The sequence below is a fragment of the Salvelinus fontinalis genome, chromosome 5, assembly GCF_029448725.1.
Source record: "Salvelinus fontinalis isolate EN_2023a chromosome 5, ASM2944872v1, whole genome shotgun sequence".
NCBI lineage: Eukaryota > Metazoa > Chordata > Actinopteri > Salmoniformes > Salmonidae > Salvelinus > Salvelinus fontinalis.
In genome coordinates, this window is record NC_074669.1 from 38199170 (window position 1) to 38223190 (window position 24021).

The 24021-nt window shown below is 44.4% G+C and overlaps 1 protein-coding gene across 5 annotated transcripts in view; it reads right to left on the reverse strand.

The window, feature by feature from the left end:
* Positions 1 to 5374: 5374 nt before the first annotated feature.
* The window catches only part of LOC129855546 (myomegalin-like), a 137775-nt gene continuing 119128 nt past the window's right edge, over positions 5375 to 24021 (reverse strand). For 2 of the 5 annotated variants that reach the window (XM_055923328.1, XM_055923326.1), the window contains 8 exons: positions 19584 to 19773; positions 19263 to 19507; positions 15413 to 15690; positions 12104 to 12244; positions 11649 to 11787; positions 11110 to 11156; positions 10885 to 10977; positions 5375 to 9445 (listed from right to left, as the gene is read on the reverse strand). In XM_055923328.1, coding sequence (XP_055779303.1) covers positions 9389 to 9445; positions 10885 to 10977; positions 11110 to 11156; positions 11649 to 11787; positions 12104 to 12244; positions 15413 to 15690; positions 19263 to 19507; positions 19584 to 19773 — 1190 coding nt within the window. In that variant the 3' untranslated portion in view covers positions 5375 to 9388. Of the gene's footprint in view, positions 9446 to 10884; positions 10978 to 11109; positions 11157 to 11648; positions 11788 to 12103; positions 12245 to 15405; positions 15691 to 19262; positions 19508 to 19583; positions 19774 to 24021 lie in introns of those variants that run through there. The other 3 variants (XM_055923324.1, XM_055923325.1, XM_055923327.1) reach the window with 3 other exon arrangements.

Consider the following 24021-nt stretch of genomic DNA (forward strand, 5'->3'; position numbering starts at 1 on the left):
CAAAACTATGAAATAACATGGAATCATGTACTAACCAAAAAAGTGTTAAACACATCAATATACACTGCTCAAAACAGCAGGACCGCTACCTCCACCTTTGAGCAGGAGGGGCACTGCCAGAGCCCTGCAAAATGACCTCCAGCAGGCCACAAATGTGCATGTGTCTGCTCAAACGGTCAGAAACAGACTCCATGAGGGTGGTATGAGGGCCCGACGTCCACAGGTGGGGGTTGTGCTTACAGCCCAACACCGTGCAGGACGTTTGGCATTTGCCAGAGAACACCAAGATTGGCAAATTCGCCACTGGCGCCCTGTGCTCTTCACAGATGAAAGCAGGTTCACACTGAGCACGTGACAGAGTCTGGAGACGCCGTGGAGAACGTTCTGCTGCCTGCAACATCCTCTAGCATGACCGGTTTGGCGGTGGGTCAGTCATGGTGTGGGGTGGCATTTCTTTGGGGGGCCGCACAGCCCTCCATGTGCTCGCCAGAGGTAGCCTGACTGCCATTAGGTACCGAGATGAGATCCTCAGACCCCTTGTGAGACCATATGCTGGTGCGGTTTGCCCTGGGTTCCTCCTAATGCAAGACAATGCTAGACCTCATGTGGCTGGAGTGTGTAAGCAGTTCCTGCAAGAGGAAGGCATTGATGCTATGGACTGGCAAGCCCGTTCCCCAGACCTGAATCCAATTGAGCACATCTGGGACATCATGTCTCGCTCCATCCACCAGCGCCACGTTGCACCACAGACTGTCCAGGAGTTGGCGGATGCTTTAGTCCAGGTCTGGGAGGAGATGCCTCAGGAGACCATCCACCACCTCATCAGGAGCATGCCCAGGCGTTGTAGGGAGGTCATACAGGCACATGGAGGCCACACACACTACTGAGCCTCATTTTGACTTATTTTAAGGACATTACATCAAAGTTGGATCAGCCTGTAGTGTGGTTTTCCACTTTAATTTTGAGTGTGACTCCAAATCCAGACCTCCATGGGGTGATAAATTTGATTTCCATTGATAATTTGTGTGATTTTGTTGTCAGCACATTCAACTATGTAAAGAAAAAAGTATTTAATAAGAATATTTCATTCATTCAGATCTAGGATGTGTTATTTTAGTGTTCCCTTTATTTTTTTGAGCAGTGTATATTTCATATTTAAGATTCTTCAAAGTAGCCATCCTTTGCCTTGATGACACTCTTGGCATTTTCTCAACCAGCGTCATGAGGTAGTCACCTGGAATGCATTTCAATTAACAGATGTGCCTATTTAAAATGACATCAGGAAACAGGGGGGTGCACCCCCCTATCTACATCGATGGGGCCGCAGCGGAGAAGGTGGAAAGCTTCAAGTTCCTTGGCGTACACATCACGGACAAACTGAAATGGACCACCCACACAGACAGCGTGGTGAAGAAGGTGCAACAGAGCCTCTTCAACTTCAGGAGGCTAAAGAAATTTGGCTTGTCACCTAAAACCCTCAAACTTTTACAGATGCACAATTGAAAGCATCCTGTCAGGCTGTATCACCGCCTGGTATGGCAACTGCTCCGCCCGCAACCGCAAGGCTCTCCAGAGGGTGGTGTGGTCTGCCCAATGCATCACCGGGGGCAAACTACCTGCCCTCCAGGACACCTACAGCACCCGATGTAATAGGAAGGCCAAAAAGATAATCAAGGACATCAACCACCCGAGCCACTGCCTGTTCAAACCGCTATCATCCAGAAGGCGAGGTCAGCACAGGTGCATCAAAGCTGGGACCAAGGGACTGAAAAACAGCTTCTATCTCAAGGCCATCAGACTGATAAACAGCCATCACTAGCACAGAGGCTGCTGCCCATAGGCATAGACTAGAAATCACTGGCCACTTTAAGGAATGGAACACTAGTCACTTTAATAATGTTTACATATCTGGCATTACTCATCTCATATGGACACTACCGTTCAAAAGTATGGAGTCACTTAGAAATGTCCTTGTTTTCCATGGAAACATATATGAAATGAGTTGCAAAATGAATAGGAAATATAGTCAAGATGTTGACAAGGTTATAAATGAAGATTTTAAATTTAAATAATAATTGTGTCCTTCAAACTTTGCTTAATCAAAGAATCCTCAATTTGCAGCAATTACAGCCTTGCAGACCTTTGGATTTCTAGTTGTCAATTTGTTGAGGTAATCTGAAGAGATTTCACCCCATGCTTCCTGAATCACCTCCCACAAATTGGATTGGCTTGATGGGCACTTCTTACATACCATACAGTTAAGCTGCTCCCACAACAGATCAATAGGGTTGAGATCCAGTGACTGTGCTGGCCACTCCATTATAGACAGAATACCAGCTGACTGCTTCTTCCCTAAATAGTTCTTACATAGTTTGGAGCTGTGCTTTGGGTCATTGTCCTGTTGTAGGAGGAAATTGGCCCCAATTAAGCGCTGTCCACAGGGTATGGCATGGCGTTGCAAAATGGAGCGATAGCCTTCCTTCTTCAAGATCCCTTTTTCCTTGTACATATCCCCACTTTACCACCACCAAAGCACCCCCAGACCATCACATTGCCTCCACCATGCTTGACAGATGGCGTCAAGCACTCCTCTAGCATCTTTTAATTTTTGCTGCATCTCACGAATGCTCTTCTTTGTGATCCGAACACCTCAAACTTAGATTTGTCTGTCCATAACACTTTTTTCCAATCTTCCTCCGTCCAGTGTCTGTGTTATTTTGCCCATCTTAATCTTTTATTTTTTTTGGCTAGTCTGAGATAAGCCTTTTTCTTTGGAACTCTGCCTAGAAGGTCAGCATCCCGGAGCCGCCTCTTCACTGTTGACGTTGAGTCTGGTGTTTTGCGGCTAACGAAGCTGGCAGTTGAGGACTTGTGAGGCATCTGTTTCTCAAACTAGATACTCTAATGTACTTGTCCTCTTGCTCAGTTGTGCACCGGGGCCTACCACTCCTCTTTCTATTCTGGTTAGAGACAGTTTGCGCTGTTCTGTGAAGAGAGTAGTACACAGCGTTGTACGAGATCTTCAGTTTCTTGGCAATTTCTCGCATGGAATAGCCTTCATTTCTCAGAACAAGAATAGACTGACGAGTTTCAGAAGAAAGTACTTTGTTTCTGGCCATTTTGAGCCTGTAATCGAACCCACAAATGCTGATGCTCCAGATACTCAACTAGTCTAAAGAAGGACAGTTTTATTGCTTCTTTACTCAGAACAAGTTTCCAGCTGTGCTAACATAATTGCAAAAGGGTTTTCTAATGATCAATTAGCCTTTAAAAATTATAGACTTGGATTAGCTAACACAACGTGCCATTGGAACACAGGTTGCTGATAATGGGCCTCTGTACGCTAGATATTCCATAAAAAAATCTGCAGTTTCCAGCCACAATAGTCATTTACAACATTAACAATGTCTACACTGTATTTCTGATCAATTTGATATTTCAAAAACAAGGACATTTCTAAGTGACCGGTTGGTCACCTGCCTCAGCACGCTCGACAGGCTGCCATGCCTCAGCGTGCTCGACAGGCTGCCATGCCTCAGCGGACTCAATAGGCTCAATAGAAAGTAATTCTGCTTTGAAAGTTGATCAACTTGTTAACTCACTTTTGAGAAAATGGCCTTTGAATGTTTTGGTATCTAGTGAAGAGCTTTCCTTTGTCTACACCCACTCAGCATCGTTCGCACCCTCTTAAGCTCTCGGCGCGCACAATTGACACTTTGGCCGATGATTTGTTTACCTATGGATAATATATAAACAGCCTAACCAGCTCTGCTGGCAACAATTTCATTTAGCTTTTTTGCAGACGTTTACTGACACTGGCCATATTCAATGGGTGTTGTACACACGTTACGTAACGTTAGCTAACGAGCCAGCCAGCTAACGTTAGCTAGTTAAACAATGAACACAGTGCCAAATCATGTCGTTACTACCCTGCATGAATATGGCTCTGGGATACGAATAATAACGTCAGCTAGGGAGCCAGCCAGCTAACATTAGCTAGTTAGATAACAGTACACTTTAGCTTGAAATGAAACCACTTTCTGTCAATATCTGAAAATGTACTGTGAGCTAACGCACTTCTGTACATCGCGCTGTAACGTACAATTGACCATATTTTAGCACCCAAAAAACGTAATACTTTCAGGTCAACTGTAATATGAATACCATTGAAAAGCACAATTTCTCCCCTTTACAGTAAAATCAATAAGACCTTCATGCTGCCCATCTCTCCATGATTGAAGAAGGCAATGAGCTCCGTTGGGCCTTTTAAAAATTACGGGTGGGGAAGTGAAACCTACTGCGTGATAGGGAAAGGGGGAGATGAGCTGTGTGGGGAAACTTTTTTTTCCCCCCGATCTGTCCAACTTATCACCTCTAAAATGTAAATAAAACATTATAAAGAGCTTATATAATGTGTCATTACCTATTTGACAGTTTGTGTCGAATTTTAAATCGGCTTTTTACTGCGAAGTAAACAGAAGTAACTGTTTACTTCTTCAGAAGTAACTGTTTACTTCTTCAGAAGTAAACAGCGGCTGTCGCGGCTTTTGAGAGTCATGATGGCTTGCAGCGATGACGCAAAAAATGAATGCATTCAGTTGGGCAATTGACTAGGTATCCCCCCTCACCCTGTCCCTGTCCCTTTCTTATTTTTAAACTGCGAGAGAAGCGCTACACCTGGTGGAGCGAGGCTGTATGTCACAGAATGAGTTGCTCTATGCGTGCTATACGTTACGTCGTGACACGTCACAATTTAACGTACAGCGTCGGAGGCAGGGGAGAAAATCTGATATCAACTTTGGAGGGGACAATTACATGACATTTTCTCAAGATCAATTCCTGAGGGGGACACCAAAAGTAGTGCTGTAACACATAGCCTACGTTGTAATATGTTAAATGTATATTGAGGAACCATAATTACTACTGCTGGATAATTGATAGGTAGTTAACTGAAGGGTTGTCCCAACTTGTTCAAATGTTTAAATCCATTATAATACTACTAATAATAATAGTTATAGCAGTGTTCCTTATCAGTCCAGTATGTATGCAGGTATTTGTATTTACAACCAGAAACACCAAGAAAGGCCAGTAGGTGGCAATGGTACTGTACACTGTATGGGTGCAGTTTTCATAAATACAATGAACATGGTGAAATCTCATCTAAAAAAATCTCCATTGTGAACCATCGCAAAGTTGGTCTCCGTATTGAATTGACCTTTTTATTTGACTTTTTCTGATACATTTATATAGTCATTAAATATGCGCCACTGGCCTGCATGTACTACAATAGCTTTACAAGAACAAAAAGCTCAAAATAAGTACAGTTCTGGAAGCGAATCTACTTCAATGAATAACCCAAATAAATCAACCAAAATATTATTCAAAAATACTTATTTATTGTTCAGTCAGTGTCTCAACTCTTCAAACAGCAGCTATGGAGAAGTATGTCACACAAAGTATGTCATTTTAAATGAAATAACATAAAATAAATAATTAGTAAGTGTACTGTCATGTACTAAAAACTGAAAACTACTGAACAAAAATATCATACTATACACCAGGGGTTCTCAAACAGGGGTACGTGGACCCCTAGGGGTCCCTGGTGTAATTGGAAGGGGTCCGTGAAATAAAAAAGTGTAATGAACGTATTCAGCACCACAAGGATTCCAGTAACTTTACATATAATATGGAGGGGGTGGAGGTCCCCGAGGACCGCTCAAAACCTTGCCCGCCTTGCCTCAAAATATGCAGGGGTTCCAGGACCCAAAACAGGTTGAGAACCACTGCTATACACACTACTGAACAAAAGAACCGAACATATGCGTGTTTCAATGGATCCAACAAATTGCTGGCAGATATTTTCGCTCTTGAGACTGTCCAGCCTGTCTTTATGTACATTACAGACAACTGCGCCGTTCAGTCTCTCTTGGCCCATGCTAGCCCGTAGCCAAGTCTTTAACCTGCGGAGTGCACTGAAACTCCTCTCAGCCTCACATGAAGACACTGGCACCACAATCAAAATTCTGATCAGCACCTCAACTTGGTCAAACAACCCCTGCACCTCCACTGGAAGTCTCCTGGGGACCTCTGCTGCCTCTCCACTGCTGCTACAGGGGTATTTGTTGCGAAAGAGAGGCAACTGCACTGAAAGAGAATCTATGTTCATCTCAGGGTACTGATCTAGAGACTCATCCAACTCCCTCGTGAGAAGCGCTCTTTCCAACTTTTGCAGGACGTCTGTCCTGGTCAAAACGGTCACCAAACTGAACCTCCACACCATCCAACACTTGGTGCCCTATAGTGAACCACTGCTTTGCCAGCAAATTGTCTTGAGTGTGTCTCAATGGATTCAATGGAGTCAATCAATGTTGTTGCTTTCTCATACAGTCAAAGGTAGCTTTCATCATTTCTCTTGCCCCTAAGAGATGACCGCACACACTCGACTGCAGCCTGCATACCAGAGACAGTCTGGGTTTTCTTCTGCAGTGAAATGTTTAGGCATTCAGGCTCTCCAAGAACAGCAGAGGCAAGTGTGAGGCCCAACACAGGCTTGCCTTTGCTGAAGTGCTCAAGCCACTGACAGTTGAAGCTGTTTTGGATTCAGTTTTTGACATCTCCTCTAGGCTGCTTAGTACCTGCTCATACTGCCCTAGCACAGGTCTAATAGCAGTATTCCGCACAGCCCACCTTGTTGGACATATGGGTTTCAGGGTGATCAGACGTGTATCTCCGGACGTGGCAATTGATTCAAACATGCTCTTGAACTTTCCTGACTGGCCATAGAGGACACCTAACTGATGGACCCAAGAAAGGGAATCCCGGATCAGTGGGGAGGCTGAGCAGCCAGCCTGTGTAATCAGATTCACACAGTGTGCTCCCCAATGCACATAGAGGGCTAATGGCTGCTGCCTCCTCACAATTGCCTGTGCAACTGTGTATTTCCTGCCATGTTTGCGGCACCATCGTAACTCTGCCCACTTAAGCCAGACATGGGCAAATTGAGCCTCAACAACACATCAGTTGCCACTTTCGCAATGCCCTCGCCTGTTGTCTCCGACACTCTGAAAAGCCCAATAAACTCCTTGTGAGGGACAAGGTCGTGGTCAACATAACGCAGGCAGATACTCTCCTGTTCAGCACCAGAGACATCTTGAGTACCATCAACAATTACTGAAATGTGTACATTTGGAAGAGACCTAATCTCAGCTGCAATGCCTTGAATGACTGTATTGGCCATAATGTTCAGAATTTCATTCTGCGCTTTGGGGCTTGTGTACATTGTGGTACGCTCTGTAAACCACTTCAGTAAAATGGGATCATCCTCTTCTGCCCTAACTTTTAAAAGCTGCTATAAATTCCCACTGTCTTCCGTGTGGCCTCTAAAGGCGTGTCCCTGTCTTAATACATGCCGCACCGAACTAACAATTTTCATCAAGCAATGCCTTGCGTCCTCCTGCTGTTTAGCCCACGCGCTGGATAACTGGGCACTGATTGGATTTAGCTGGTGTGCTGTTACAGTTACAAAGTGGAGGTGGGTTTGGCAGTTTTGATGTGCTGTGAATTTTTCAATGGCTTTTCTCCACTTCCTAAATCCTGCACTAATGAAGGCAGCATCTGCTCTTTGGCCAAAAGATGGCTGGCTTGAAATCTCTTGGCTACAGTGAAAACACAACACTCCTTTTATTGATGGATTATAATGTAGCCAGGGGAAATCGCGAAACCATCTCTCTTGAAACGTCAACCCTCTGTTGGCAAGAGTTTGCGGTTCTATAAATTGTGGGTGTGGCTGATTTGGTTTTGTGCCATCACTGAGGTAACTGGACAATGCTGTGCCACTGTCCCCTATACTGATGCTGCTGGCAACAAGGTTGACACCTGGTCCTGCCGTGGATGTGGCACTGTCCTCTGAAGTTTCTCTTCCTGGCTCTTTCCCTTTCACCACCCTCACTGACTGTCTCCTAGAAAATAAATAAAGTGTTTGCCATACTCCTAACTACCGGTACCCAAAACTACACAATTAATCACAACAGCAATACCATTGCCTTAAACAAATCTTAGTTCAGTCACCAGTTTAAGTTGAGAGTGGGGGTATCCATGCATGATGGACGCATCTCCCTGTCAGGAATTGCCATACAACGGTTGCCCTTAGTTTGAAGATGTAGCTATCATACTCTAATTCCACTTATTTCAAAACTTGATCCTCCAGAAAGTGGAGAGCAACAATTATGCAGCTCCACTACACAATGCATTAAAAAAAGCTGTGTTCGACAGGATTACCAACACAGACTGACGAGCTCAAATAGACAGAAAAAAGCCTTCTATATGGCAGACCAATGCGAACTCATCTCTCGACATGTCCAGCCCACTCATTTTCTCAGCCAATCATGGCTAGTGGGAAGGTTGCTGACTTTTTCTGTGGCTTAACCAACAAGGCTCTTAATTTAACAAGTTTATTCATATTTACTGATGGCATACAAGTTTGTTACTAAGGCACATGAAAGTTCACATGTTCGAGAAAGCATTTCTGCCAAAAAAACGCATTTTCATAAAAAAAAATGGAATGGACTGGACTGTCATTTCTCTTTGCTTATTTGAGCTGTTCTTGCCATAATATGGACTTGGTCTTATACCAAATAGAGCTATCTTCTGTATACCACCCCTACCTTGTCACAACACAACTGATTGGCTCAAACGCATTGGGAAGGAAAGAAATTCAAAAAAATACCTTTTAACAAGGCACACCTGTTAATTGAATTGCATTCCAGGTGACTACGTCATGAAGCTGGTTGAGAGAATGCCAAGAGTGTGCAAAGCTGTCAAGGCAAGGTGGCTACTTTGAAGAATTTCAAATATAAAATCTATTTTGATTTGTTTAACACTTTTTTGGGTTACTACATTATTCCATATGTGTTATTTCATAGTTTTGATGTCTTCACTATTATCTCAAATGTAGAAAATGGTAAAAATAAAGAAAACCTTTGAAGGAGTAGGTGTGTCCAAACTTTTGACTGGTACTGTATATCAGGTAAAATAGGGGATACACTTCAGTTGAGAAACCTTCGTAGCACCTACAAAAGCTATACATAACACCTGAGATAGGCAGTCGTCGACATCACAGAGAGTACCTGGTTGAACCTCTACTGACTATCAGACCGTCTCCCCTCAACTGTAGTGTCCCCCCTATTTAAGCAGAGACCTGTTATGTACTTTGTTTCCTTTTAAACAGGAAGAGTCCTGTTCTGTCTCCCAGTATTAGGAGGAGGCTGAAGCTGGTGCATCACAAAGAGGCTGGCTGTGGAGGGTGCAGTCTGTTAACCCCCTGGGTCAGACCCTGGGTATTACTGGGCCACGGTAGGAGTTCTGGGTGATGGAGCCTTTATCTGTTGCTTCACAACACCCGAACCAGCAGAATGGGTGAGCTCGCAGAAGCCTCTTGGGATTTCACCTGAGTGGGAGGAAGAGACAAAAGGAGGAAGGGTCAGCATACTTATATTTCATGTTACTATGTAATGTCATGACTTATGTTATCCTGAGTCATTGCGCTATCTGAAATAAGACAATGAAAACCCTCCATTAAAGATTTTTAACTAAAATTACCAAAATAATTCACATACTTATTTATTTCCTAACCAGTGTAATATTAATACACTCATACTTAGACACTAGCAAATTAAAGTAGGGTCACTTAAATCTGCTGATGGTAGGCCTACAACAAGTATGATCCAATATGGAGGTGTTAGAAGATCTTTTATGTACAATGAAATTACAAAACTAAGTGAAAGTGTCAGAGAGGATCATGTACTGCTGTTTAATGCCATTAGGGGGCGTTCTACTCTACTGTTAAAGGATGGTGGTAGAGGTCTTCGCGGGTTCCGAAATGGACCTGGGGCTTTCCCACCCGGACTCGTCAATGTTTTTAGTTTTTTTAAATATAGAGACCCGATCCAAACGGACCCGAGGACAACTACACCCGTTTCGTATATAGATCTGGTAGGATCCAGACTCGATAAATGTATTTTTTAAGTTACTTTACTAACCAGAACTGATAATGCGCAACAGGAGGGAGAGAGAGGCCGCTCTAGCAGGCAGGGAGGGGCTGTACTGTGAGCGAGTGACACGGAGAGGAGGGAGCGAGAGATGCGAGACAGCAACCTACCAAGCCGACTTACGCTATAGTAGACTAATAATTGCCATAGGTAGGTTATTTATCATGAAATATGATTCCGTAGTACCTGTTTTGACTACACCGAACCGCGAGAAGCTAGTTAAACTAGCTAATGTTAGCTAGCTGGGCTAACAGGCTGCAGTGCACGCACTTTCTAATCGTACAGTTACAAATAACAACAGCTCCATTCAGAAAATTAAGTAGACCCTACCTGTTGGCTCTTGGTCATTGTAGCTCATCCTTCTCCTTTAACTTTAAATTCTGTCATTGTAATTCCATCTTCCATTGATTATATATCTCCTAACTTTTGCCACACACGGAGTGAGCTCTATGACTGTAGCCTATTGCCGCTTTGACTCATGATTGGCCAACAACAAGCTACACGCTCCACTCTCATGAAAAGCAAGAGCAGCAGCATAAATTAAAAATTAAATTAATCTCTCTCTCTCTACTGCAGCAGTCGAGTTCAGATCTCTATGGCTCATTCCGGACAAGTCAGTTAAAATTACCCATACCCGAGACCCGTGACAATCATAACAAATCCGACCCCGACCCGTGACATTATTTAGGATCTGGACCCGCTTGGGTCCCAGATCAGGTCTCGGGTATTCGGGTACAGGTGGATCCATGAAGACCTCTAGATGGTGGTTAAAGGCAGGGTGGATTACAGGAAGCTGGTACAGGCACACTGACAGGCACGGAAAGCCAGGAAGCAGTACCTTTACCAACCCAGGGACAGGAGGAAGAGGAGCAGGAAGGGGGGGAGAAGTGAGGCCAAGGGAGGACATTCTCTGCTTGTTCTCCTGGAATAACTCAAGGTAGAGCAAGAGGGAGCGAGACAGAAGATAGCATAAGATAGAAATAAGTAAAATAACAGCCTTATAGAGGGTATGAGAAGAAAGAAATAAGCCAGACCCTGTAAAAAAAAAAAAAGGTGAGCTCACCTCTAAATTTGTCCGTGCCTTCTTCAAGACATCCTTTGTTGTCGACACTGTAAACAACCAGAAACAAAACAGTTATGATTCATCTGTGACTGTCACCCATCACTCCAGCACATTCACATGCAAACACAAACGCCACACTGTCATATCACTGAACCATTACAGGGTCTGCGCTGAGGGGGGCAGAGGATGGTGAAGGACATTCAATTATGAAGAGACAGAGAGAGAAAGAAAGAGTTAGAGAGAGATGAGTCGGTTCACGACAGAGGAAGAAGGCAGTGGAAGAGAAAGAAAGAGGGGAAAAAAGTGTGTGTGTGAGAGAGAGCAAGAAATGAGGGGGGAGAAATGATGAACAAAGGATTGAACAAACAGGAAGATGCATGACTGTGCAAATGAGGCGGGCAATATGAAAGGAATAGGATAAGACAGGAGAGGGGGAGAGACAGAAGAAAACAGAGGAGGGGAGGGGAGAGGTAAAGTGCTGAATAGTGGGGGAAGAGAGAACACGTGTAACTGAGACGAGAGTAGTGAGAGTCACTTACGTTGGCTGACGATGAAGTGTTCCATGCTGTCTTTGGTGCGGTTGGAGCTCTTCAGTGTCTCCATGGCGTCCCTTAGAGCCTCCTCCTGCTGTGAGACCCGCTGACGGAGCATGTGGACCTCATCCTTTAGAAACAGCTCCTAGACACACAGAGATAGTAAAAAAACACACCGTCACATATCAAACATCTACAAACACCTGTAAAGAGCAGTGAGGTTACACTGATTCCACCTGGAGTGACAGGACAAATGTATTAACAAAGTCACCACTAAAGCACACAAACTCTAATCAATGATCAGTAACTTCACACACATAACACGCTAACAGCGAAAGCAAAACCCCTTAACGTAACCCTTACAAACAAACATAAAGAGTGAACATTGTCTCTGTATGTCATGCATATGAAGGCATTATGAATGCTTTATGAATACTTTATAAAGAGTATGTGTTTCTGACCTTGGTGCTCTGAGAGTACCCCTCACAACTGGGCAGGGCTGCCCTCCAGAACATTCTGAGCAAGGAGATGGCTTCCTCAAGGATCTGCCGCAGGGTCTTAGTGCTAGTCAGCAGTCTACTCGCCAAGCCAGGGTGCGCAGCCTGACACACAGAGAAAGATACATGCACAGAGACAGTTTGACTAAACAAATCTAACTAAAACACAGGATAACAACAAACAAAAGTGTGATATATTTTCAGTTCAACTAGCTATACAGTATACAGTAATACTGAGATGACGCATGAGTTTATTGAATTTAAACCAATGATCTAAAAGTTACTCTCGGGATCATTAACCCTTTCATGCGTGAGTTCCAAATATTTCTAACGGTCGCCCCAGCGTGAGTTTTTTTATGCACGTGATGTTAGAACGTTCTCTCCATTCAAGAATGTGATTGTTATGTAACAGTACATTTAATCTGCGCTGCCCTCAAACCAAAGCACGCAGCCTGTTTTATTTGTCAATTTTAAATTATTTTCTAACAAGTTTTTTATTTTCTAATAACAGTTTGAAATTAGGTGTGTTCCGCCTCATTCATTCACATAAAAGTAGTCATTTTTACTTTTGCGGACCAATTAATTTTTTTGACATTTCTGACCCGGACAAAATTCCCCAAACACTTCTCAATTGTTTGTGCAGGACATTTACTCATCTGCCGTCCTCCATACACGTGTTCATATTTTCCACCTGTCGCCTGCATCGAAATCAAAGTTGTTTTCGTTACCAATAATACCTTTGGAAATGTGTGCGTTTCTATCAAAGTGCCTTAATACGTTATAATAGTTTCTGCATGTCGTGTTATGTCGTTTCTACTGTAACGTCATGTTTTTGTGTATATTCCTTATAACCGCGGACACGCGATGTAACGTTACTCATTTCATAACATTTATGGTGTTATACTCAATGCTTAGGTATCTAGCTACATTCTCCTATTAGCTCTGGAAAACAATGTGAATTGCGTCAGGGAAGTATTAGCATGTGTTGTATTTCGAAGCTACCCTGGCCTTATGACTCCCAAGTGGCACAGCGTCTCAGTGCTAGAAGCGTCACTACAGAGACCCATCTTCAAATCAAGACTGCGTTTCTATCAAAGTAAGTGCCTAATTACGTTATTGTGTCGTGTTATACCGTTTCTGTAGCATAATATATTTGTGTATATTCCTTATAACCGCGGACACGCTAGGTAACGTTCCTCATGTTACTCACCTTTTATGGTGTTATATTCAATCGTGCTTATGTAGCTAGTTACATTATTCTATTAGTTCTGTAAAACAATGCTAAATGCGTCAGAAGTATTGGCATGTTGTATTTTGACGCTACCCTGGAAAAATATCTTATACCACTTGGTCATTTTCCGAGTGCATTCCACAAAGCTGTTTATCATGTCAGCCTTATCCACTGCCCCCATTTTGAGGTAATAGTCAAGCACGCAGTCCGGTTTGATGGTTCTCTGTCTGGTTTGTTTCTCTCCCGTCAGGTGGTCCACCTTCCCTGTGGCCGACATGGTTGCTGTATGGACAGTGGAGAGGACATGGACGTCTCGTTTGTCATGCCACTTTACTGCCAGCTGTTAACATTTCTTATTTTGTATAACGGGTCATTTAGGATGGTAGTAGCGTTGATGAAATGCAGTCATAGCAGCAGAACTAGAAAGCAGTCTTTACTGTCACCAGGAATGTATACATTTCACTAATTGTGGTTGTCCCCCACTCCTGGCTCTCTCTTATCCTGTAGCTCCAAGGCATAGCGATTGGTCTCTACTATGTCTCCCACCAGCTCCTCTGTCAGAAACAACTTGAAGCACTCTGCCTCAGTTGGAAATGGCAAGGGGCGTTGCACTCCAGACTGGGACTCGCCAAAGCAAACAGCAGGGCCAGGAGGGGTGAAATGACTGGTGGCCTTCCAGCTACCACAAAACTCCTGTACTTCATCCACTGTCGGTCTGCCTCCATCACCACCAGCATCTTCAAAGGGACCTGGGACTTCATCAGTGGACAAGGGAAATTCAGATTCAGGGTTCTCAATGGCTACAAGGTTGGGGGGCAGCTCCTGACTCAGTCAGAATCTGATTCCTGACTTTCATACTCTGACTCATTGTCAGAATTTTAAAAAAATCTCCAGAATTTCCACATTTGTTGTCTCCTTTTGAAAGACATTGCTAATGCTTCAGCTTAGCTCACTAGCTACATACATAAACAACAACACTGAATGGTTTACAGTGAGAGGGTACGTGGTTGACTGCCGGCACGCGCCACTTGTATCAATAAATCACTATCATAAAATGTTTTGTGTGGCAATTATTTGTGTATTTACGGTTTTATTCACATGTTTTCAAATCTAGGTGACAAATCATGCATTCCGATTCTTGCACAGATTGTAATGGGCACATATTATGTGTGTAAAATACTTTTTTGAAGGTTGTACTGATTATGATGAGCTAAGCTAATTCCAGCTGTGTAGCCATGTTTGTTGACATTCAATGCATTCTGGGTTCACGTAATCGTCTGTTTGACCAAAGATGTTATAACAAAATGAGGTGAGTAAGAGTTCACTCATTTTTTGAGGACTTCCGGAAATGAATGGTGGGATGTGAACAACGGTAGATGACACACCCCTTCAACATGCATACTATAAACAGACCAAACTCATCTCGTCTTCTCTTATTGTCTTCGGTTTCTGTGAGGGAAAAATGCATGGGTGCGCGCTGAAACTAATCGTCGGATTACTTTCGATTTCTAAACAGTGCTTTACCTAATTATTTCGATCAATGGTGAGCTCACCCGTGATGTGATTAATTATACATAGTAATTGCTATTAGCTAATTCATATTGTAGTTTGTCAGCCGAGAGTTAGAAAATATGACTGCATGTGTTGGGTCAATCCTTCCTCAGTTAGCGCTAGGACAAATGTAGCCTACATTTTTCCGGTTAGGATGATTGTGTTATGCTATATATTCTTCTGTGAATATCTGAACATTGAATCCAAAAATAAACTGCTCACATTCTGGACATAACTTTGTAAGGACTGTGTTTGTGTAAATAGTTTCTGAAAAAAGTGTGGCCAGCTCAAACGCTGATTGTTGCGTCATTCGAAACTGGCCGTTCTAAACAAGCGTTCTAAATGAGTGTTCTAATCACACGGGTGTGATCGTACGCTTCAGGGACCACTGTAGAACGATCACACCCGTGTGATGGTACGTGTGAAAGGGTTAACTCCTCTGTAAAATGTCTGCTGCTCCTCTAACCTCTAAATGACAACTGACCTCTCACCTTATCCAGGCTGAGCTCCAGCAGGGCATAGTTGGCAGTGGCCTGGAGGGCAGTCTCCATGTTGCCGATGAGGACGTGTCCCTCCAGGATCTGCTGCTGTAGGGCATGGAAGTCATCAACATGCCCCACAGCGTGGCGGCCATTACGGTTTGTAAAAGAGCCGTCTGGGGCTTGGCCCTCCAGAGAAGAGTCAGCCTCCTGGGGTTCCAGTGTGGGGGAGAGATGGGAAGCAGGGCTCAAGAGTCCAGTCTCTCGGACAGGGGGAGAGAGAGCCGGGTCTGTGAGGAGGAGAGGAAGAGTGGAGAATCAGTGGTAGTTGGGGTAAATCTCAAATGGCATGGTGCCCTATTCCTTATTTAGTGCACTACTACTTAGGCTCTGGGCAAAAGTAGTGCATTATATAGGCGGGAATAGGGTGCAATTTCGTACACTTAGTTAAGTCAACTCACCATCGTTATAACCAGGAATATGACTTTCCCGAAACGGATCCAGTGTTTTGCCTTCCACCCAATACAATGGATCTGATCCCAGCCGGGGACCCTATGCGACGCCGTAAAAGGGGCAAACGTAGCGGTCTCTTGGTCAGGCTTCGGAGACGGGCACATCGCGCTCCACTCCCTAGCATACTACTCGCCAATGTCCAGTCTCTTGACAATAAGGTTGATGAAATCCGAGCACGGGTAGCATTCCAGAGAGACATCAGGGATTGCAACGTGCTCTGCTTCACGGAAACATGGCTAACTCAAGAGACGCTAACGGAGTCGGTGCAGCCAGCTGGTTTCTTCATGCATCGCGCCGACAGAAACAAACATCTTTCTGGTAAGAAGAGGGGCGGGGGGGTATGCCTTATGATTAACGAGACGTGGTGTGATCATCATAACAACACACAGGAACTCAAGTCATTCTGTTCACCTGATCTAGAACTCCTCACAATCAAATGTCGACCGCATTATCTACCAAGGGAATTCTCTTCGATCATAATCACAGCCGTATATATTCCCCCCCAAGCAGACACATCGATGGCCCTGAACGAACTTTATCTGACTCTTTGTAAACTGGAAACCACACACCCTGAGGCTGCATTCATCGTAGCTGGGGATTTTAACAAGGCTAATCTAAAAACAAAACTCCCTAAATTCTATCAGCATATCGATTGTGCTACCAGGGCTGGAAAAACCCTAGATCATTGTTATACTAATTTCCGCGACGCATATAAGGCCCTCCCCCGCCCCCCTTTCGGAAAAGCTGACCACGACTCCATTTTGTTGATTCCAGCCTACAAACAGAAACTAAAACAACAAGCTCCCGCGCTCAGGTCTGTTCAACGCTGGTCCGACCAATCTGATTCCACGCTTCAAGACTGCTTCGATCACGCGGATTGGAATATGTTCCGCATTGCGTCCAACAACAATATTGACGAATATGCTGATTCGGTGAGCGAGTTCATTAGGAAGTGCATTGACGATGTCGTACCCACAGCAACGATTAAAACATTCCCAAACCAGAAACCGTGGATTGACGGCAGCATTCGCGTGAAACTGAAAGCGCAAACCACTGCTTTTAACCAGGGCAAGGTGACCGGAAGCATGACCGAATACAAACAGTGTAGCTATTCTCTCCGCAAGGCAATCAAACAGGCTAAGTCCCCGTACAGAGACAAAATCGAGTCGCAATTCAGCAGCTCAGACACAAGAGGTATGTGGCAGGGTCTACAGTCAATCACGGATTACAAAAAGAAAACCAGCCCCGTCGCGGACCAGGATGTCTTGCTCCCAGACATGCTAAACAACTTTTTTGCCCGCTTTGAGGACAATACAGTGCCACTGACACGGCCCCCTACCAAAACCTGCGGGCTCTCCTTCACTGCAGCCGAGGTGAGTAAAACATTTAAACGTGTTAACCCTCGCAAGGCTGCAGGCCCAGACGGCATTCCCAGTCGCGTCCTCAGAGCATGCGCAGACCAGCTGGCTGGTGTGTTTACGGACATATTCAGTCAATCCTTATCCCAGTCTGCTGTTCCCACATGCTTCAAGAGGGCCACCATTGTTCCTGTTCCCAAGAAAGCTAAGGTAACTGAGCTAAACGACTACCGCCCCGTAGCACTCACTTCCGTCATCATGAAGTGCTTTGAGAGACTAGTCAAGGACCATATCACCTCCACCCTACCGGACACCCTAGACCCACTCCAATTTGCTTACCGACCCAATAGGTCCACAGACGACGCAATCGCAACCACACTGCACACTGCCCTAACCCATCTGGACAAGAGGAATACCCATGTGAGAATGCTGTTCATCGATTACAGCTCAGCATTTAACACCATAGTACCCTCCAAACTCGTCATCAAGCTCGAGACCCTGGGTCTCGACCCCGCCCTGTGCAACTGGGTCCTGGACTTCCTGACGGGCCGCCCCCAGGTGGTGAGGGTAGGTAACAACATCTCCACCCCGCTGATCCTCAACACTGGGGCCCCACAAGGGTGCGTTCTGAGCCCTCTCCTGTACTCCCTGTTCACCCACGACTGCGTGGTCATGCACGCCTCCAACTCAATCATCAAGTTTGCGGATGACACTACAGTGGTAGTCTTGATTACCAACAACGACGAGATGGCCTACAGGGAGGAGGTGAGGGCCCTCGGAGTGTGGTGTCAGGAAAATAACCTCACACTCAACGTCAACAAAACAAAGGAGATGATTGTGGACTTCAGGAAACAGCAGAGGGAGCACCCCCCTATCCACATCGACGGGTCAGTAGTGGAGAAGGTGGAAAGTTTTAAGTTCCTCGGTGTACACATCACGGACAAACTGAATTGGTCCACCCACACAGACAGCGTCGTGAAGAAGGCGCAGCAGCGCCTCTTCAACCTCAGGAGGCTGAAGAAATTCGGCTTGTCACCAAAAGCACTCACAAACTTCTACAGATGCACAATCGAGAGCATCCTGTCGGGCTGTATCACCGCCTGGTACGGCAACTGCTCCGCCCACAACCGTAAGGCTCTCCAGAGGGTAGTGAGGTCTGCAGAACGCATCACCGGGGGCAAACTACCTGCCCTCCAGGACACCTACACCACCCGATGTCACAGGAAGGCCATAAAGATCATCAAGGACAACAACCACCCAAGCCACTGCCTGTTCACCCCGCTATCATCCAGAAGGCGAGGTCAGTACAGGTGCATCAAAGCAGGGACCGAGAGACTGAAAAACAGCTTCTATCTCAAGGCCATCAGACTGTTAAACAGCCACCACTAACATTTAGCGGCCGCTGCCAACATACTGACTCAACTCCAGCCACTTTAAAAATGGGAATTGATGGAAATTATGTAAAAATGTACCACTAGCCACTTTAAACAATGCCACTTAATATAATGTTTACATACCCTACATTACCCATCTCATATGTATATACTGTACTCTATATCATCTACTGCATCTTGCCATCTTTATGTAATACATGTACCACTAGCCACTTTAAACTATGCCACTTTATGTTTGCATACCCTACAGTACTCATCTCATATGTATATACCGTACTCTATACCATCTACTGCATCTTGCCTATGCCGTTCTGTACCACCACTCATTCATATATCTTTATGTACATATTCTTTATCCCTTTACACTTGTGTGTGTATAAGGTAGTAGTTGTGGAATTGTTAGGTTAGATTACTTGTTGGTTATTACTGCATTGTCGGAACTAGAAGCACAAGCATTTCGCTACACTCGCATTAACATCTGCTAACCATGTGTATGTGACTAATAAAATTTGATTTGATTTGATTTGATTAGAATATGTGGTAACAATGGTAACCGTGTCCCAGAATGCATGCAGCGTAGCACTCCCTCGCTCTCACCGTGGAAGAGCTGTCTCCTCGCTCCAGGAGGGCATGTCGCAGAGGTCAACTGCTGCCCCAGCGGAACATGCAGGTCCTTGGGGTCAAAGGGCGCAGACTCCCCTGAGTGTGACCCCTCACCTGTATGTGTATTCTTGGGGACGCCACACACTCTGTGGTACATCTGGAGCTTATACTGTAGAGAGTGGATAAGGCCACGGCTCTCACACACCTGCTGCTCAAAGACATTCACCTCGTGCTGCAACCTGGGGACGCACACATAGCACAGTTATAAACACACACACACACACACACACACAAACACACACACACCCCTCCTACCTTTTGATGGCCTCCTGGTCGTTCTGCCTGTCCTGTTTCAGCTGGGTGATCTCCAGGGTCTGAGCCTGTGTCTGCTTCTGCAGCTTCCTGCCCTGCTCCGCCCACCGCTCGGTCTCTAACTCTGCCTCCTTCACACGGGCACGCCCCAACAGCAACGCCTCCCGCAGCTGTTCCGCCTCCTTACTGCTGTCTAGGGAGAGGGTAGAGAGGAACTCAGATACTAAGACAGAAATTACAAGTAATAATATGGTCTAATGAGGCATAACACTCAATGGTTATCATTCTTCTCTCATTGAGGGGACTCGATACATTTTTTATTTGAAAAGTTTTATTGTTGCATTTCCTTTAAAAACTGCTCTTTTTTTTGTACGTAATTTTATACACATAAAAACGGCATAAAAGCATAAAACACAGCATTTGAATATTACATTTAAATTTGTTAAAAAGTACATGTTGCTTATTTAAAAACAATAGAAACAACCATGAATAAAAGTACTTTATCTTGTGAAAACATCCAATTCTGTAAAATCCATTTAAAATGTGTATAAATGATTTAACAAGGTAGACATTTTTAAGACATGAAAACATGTTAAAAAGTCACTTTGTTAAAAGGCTGTCTTTGGTCCTTTGTACGGGAACGGGGTGAGTCCTTATCAAACTCGCCTCCTCTTGCTCCTCCGAATCAATTACAGCCGCATCCGTCGGGGCCCAGAGGAGATCCCTCCCCTAGGCGCATCGCCCTAGGCGCCGCAGCGCTGTCAGGCTGTGGCCGCCGGAACCTGGGGACTCGATTAATGCCCCGGTTGAACTGGGTTAGCATTGACTGCATTCATGAATCACACTCTCATAAAATACACATAATGTACCTTCAGAGGTAGACATAATGTATAATCTCACATGGTACTGTTCGTTACCTTTTAGGGTACATGTGCAGATACTGGAAATATAGTATAACGGTACATATTTTGAATATAAAGGTACAATCATCACGCTCTGAAAACCATGCCATCATTATCCTATTTCCCAGCATGCTCTATTGCAGGTTGATTTTAAAATAGTTTGTTTGTGTGTTTCGCATGCATATTGATTGATTGATTGATGTTATGCTACACAAAGATAAATAAACATTTCTAAACGAATCCAATGTGTTAGTAGATGGACTTATTGCACCCGTTACTGAGATGGTTGTTTCCGTTTAGTTAGCCTAATCTAAACTCAGCAAAAAGAAAAGAAGATGTCCCTTTTTCAGGACCCTGTCTTTCAAAGATAATTCATAAAAATCCAAATAACTTCACAGATCTTCATTGTAAATGGTTTAAACACTGTTACCCATGCTTGTTCAATGAACTAGAAACAATTAATCAACATGCACCTGTGGAACGGTCGATAAGACACGTTAAGCTTACAGACGGTAGGCAATTAAGGTCATAGTTATGAAAACTTAGGACACTAAAGAGGCCTTTCTACTGACTCTGAAAAACACCAAAAGAAAGATGCCCAGGGTCCCTTCTCATCTGCATGCTGCAAAGAGGCATGAGGACTGCAGATGTGGCCAGGGCAATAAATTGCAATGTCCATACTGTGAGACGCCTAAGACAGTGCTACAGGGAGACAGGATGATCAGCTGATCATCCTCGCAGTGGCAGACCACGTGTAACAACACCTGCACAGGATTGGTACATCCGAACATCTCAACTGCGGGACAGGTACAGGATGGCAACAACAACTGCCCGAGTTACACCAGGGAAAGCACAATCCCTCCATCAGTGCTCAGACTGTCCGCAATAGGCTGAGAGATGCTGGACTCAGGGCCTGTAGGCCTGTTCTAAGGTAGGTCCTCACCAGACATCCCCGGCAACAACAACGCCTATGGGCACAAACCCACCATTGCTGGACCAGACAGGACTGGCAAAAAGTGCTCTGCACTGACGAGTCATGGTTTTGTCTCACCGGGGGTGATGGTCGGATTCGCCTTTATCGTCGAAGGAATGAGCGTTACACTTGAGGCCTGTACTCTGGATCGATTTGGAGGTGGAGGGTCCGTCATGGTCTGGGGCAGTGTGTCACAGCATCATTGGACTGAGCTTGTTGTCATTGCAGGCAATCTCAAAGCTGTGCGTTACAGGGAAGACATCCTCCTCCCTTATGTGGTACCCTTCCTGCAGGCTCCAGCATGACAATGCCACCAGCCATACTGCTCGTTCTGTGCGTGATTTCCTGCAAGACAGGAATATCAGTGTTGAGCCCAGATCTCAATCCCATTGAGCACGTCTGGGACCTGTTGGATCAGAGGGTGGGGGCTAGGGCCATTCCCCCCAGAAATGTCCGGGAACTTGCAGGTGCCTTGGTGGAAGAGTGGGGTAACATCTCACAGCAAGAACTGGCAAATCTGGTGCAGTCCATGAGGAGATGCACTGCAGTACTTAATGCAGCTGGTGGCAACACCAGATGCTGACTGTTACTTTTGATTTTGACCCCCCTTTGTTCAGGGACACATTATTCCATTTCTGTTAGTCACATCTGTGGAACCTGTTCAGTTTATGTCTCAGTTGTTGAATCTTATGTTCATACAAATATTTACACATGTTATTAAATTTGCTGAAAATAAATGCAGTTGACAGTGAGAGGATGTTTCTTTTTTTGCTGAGTTTATAATTTTTCCCCCCTACCTTGTCAGTCATTCTAAATACAGGTTACAGATGATTTAAAGTTCCAATTCTTCTAACTGGCTGGATTCCAATAGGAATTAAATATGTGGCAAGCCATCATAATGTGACTTGGCCAATGTGCCCTGCAAGCCAGGAGTTCCAGACCACACTGTGTTGGGATAAACATAGGCTGTCAAAGGCCTTATGATATACAGTATATATATAATATATTGTCATAAAGACTTTAATTTCAGTGATAAAACTTAGGCTCTCACTTGGTGAAGTCTACAAGACTAAAAGTACCCTAAACAGGCAAATGTGTACCTTTTCAAAAATGTACACATTTCTAATTGTACTATTTTGTATCCTAAGGTACACTCAAATCCAATCAAATTTTATTTGTCACGAGCCAGTGAAATGAAACAATGCAGTTCAGGAAATAGAGTTAAGAAAACATTTACTAAATAAACTAAAGTTAAAAAAAAATGTAAAAGTTATACAATAAAATAACAAGAACGAAGCTATATACAGGTCGTACCTGTACCGAGTCAATGTGCGGGGGTACAGGTTAGTCAAGGTAATTTGTACATGTAGGTAGGGGTAAAGTGACTACGCATAGATAACAAACAGCAAGTAGCAGCAGTGTAAGAACAAAGGGGAGGGGGGTCAATGTAAATAATCCAGGGGGCCATTTGATTAATTGTTCAGCAGTCTTATGGCATGGAGATAGAAACTGTTAATGAGCCTTTTGGACCTAGACTTGGCATTCCGGTACCACTTGCTATGTGATAGCAGAGAGAACACTCTATGACTTGGGTGACTGGAGTCTTTTTGGGCCTTCTTCTGACACCACCTAATATTAAACAGTTGAAGTCGGAAGTTTACATACACTTTGGTTGGACTCATTAAAACTCATTTTTCAACCACTCCACAAATTTCTTGTTAACAAAATATAGGTTTGGCAAGTCAGTTAGGGCATCTACTTTGTGCATGACACAAGTCATTTTTACGACAATTGTTTACAGACAGATTATTTCACTTATAATTCACTGTATCACAATTCCAGTGGGTCAGAAGTGTACACACACTAAGTTGACTGTGCCTTTAAACAGCTTGGAAAATTCCAGAAGATGATGTCATGGCTTTAAAAGCTTCTGATAGGCGAATTAACATAATTTGTGTAAATTGGAGGTGTACCTGTGGATGTATTTCAAGGCCTACCTTCCAACTCAGTGCCTCTTTGCTTGACACTCGTGGGAAAACAAAAGAAATCAGCCAAGACCTCAGAAAATACATTTGTAGACCTCAACAAGTCTGGTTCATCCTTGGGAGCAATTTCCAAATGCCTGAAGGTACCACGTTCAAGGTACCACGTCCACGTCCTAGAGACTAGAGAGGAACGTACTTTGATGCGAAAAGCGCAAATCAATCCCAGAACAACAGCAAAGGACCTTGTGAAGATGCTGGAGGAAACGGGTACAAAAGTATCTATATCCACAGTAAAATGAGTCCTATATCGACATAACCTGAAAGGCCGCTCAGTAAGAAAGAAGCCACTGCTCCAAAACCACCATAAAAAAGCCAGACAATGGTTTGCAACTGCACATGGGGACAAAGATCATACTTTTTGGAGAAATGTCCTCTGGTCTGATGAAACAGAAATAGAACTGCTTGGCCATAATGACCATCATTATGTTTGGAGCAAAAAGGGGGAAGCTTGCAAGCCGAAGAACACCATCCCAACCGTAAAGCACGGGGGTGGCAGAGTCATGTTGTGGGGGTGCTTTGCT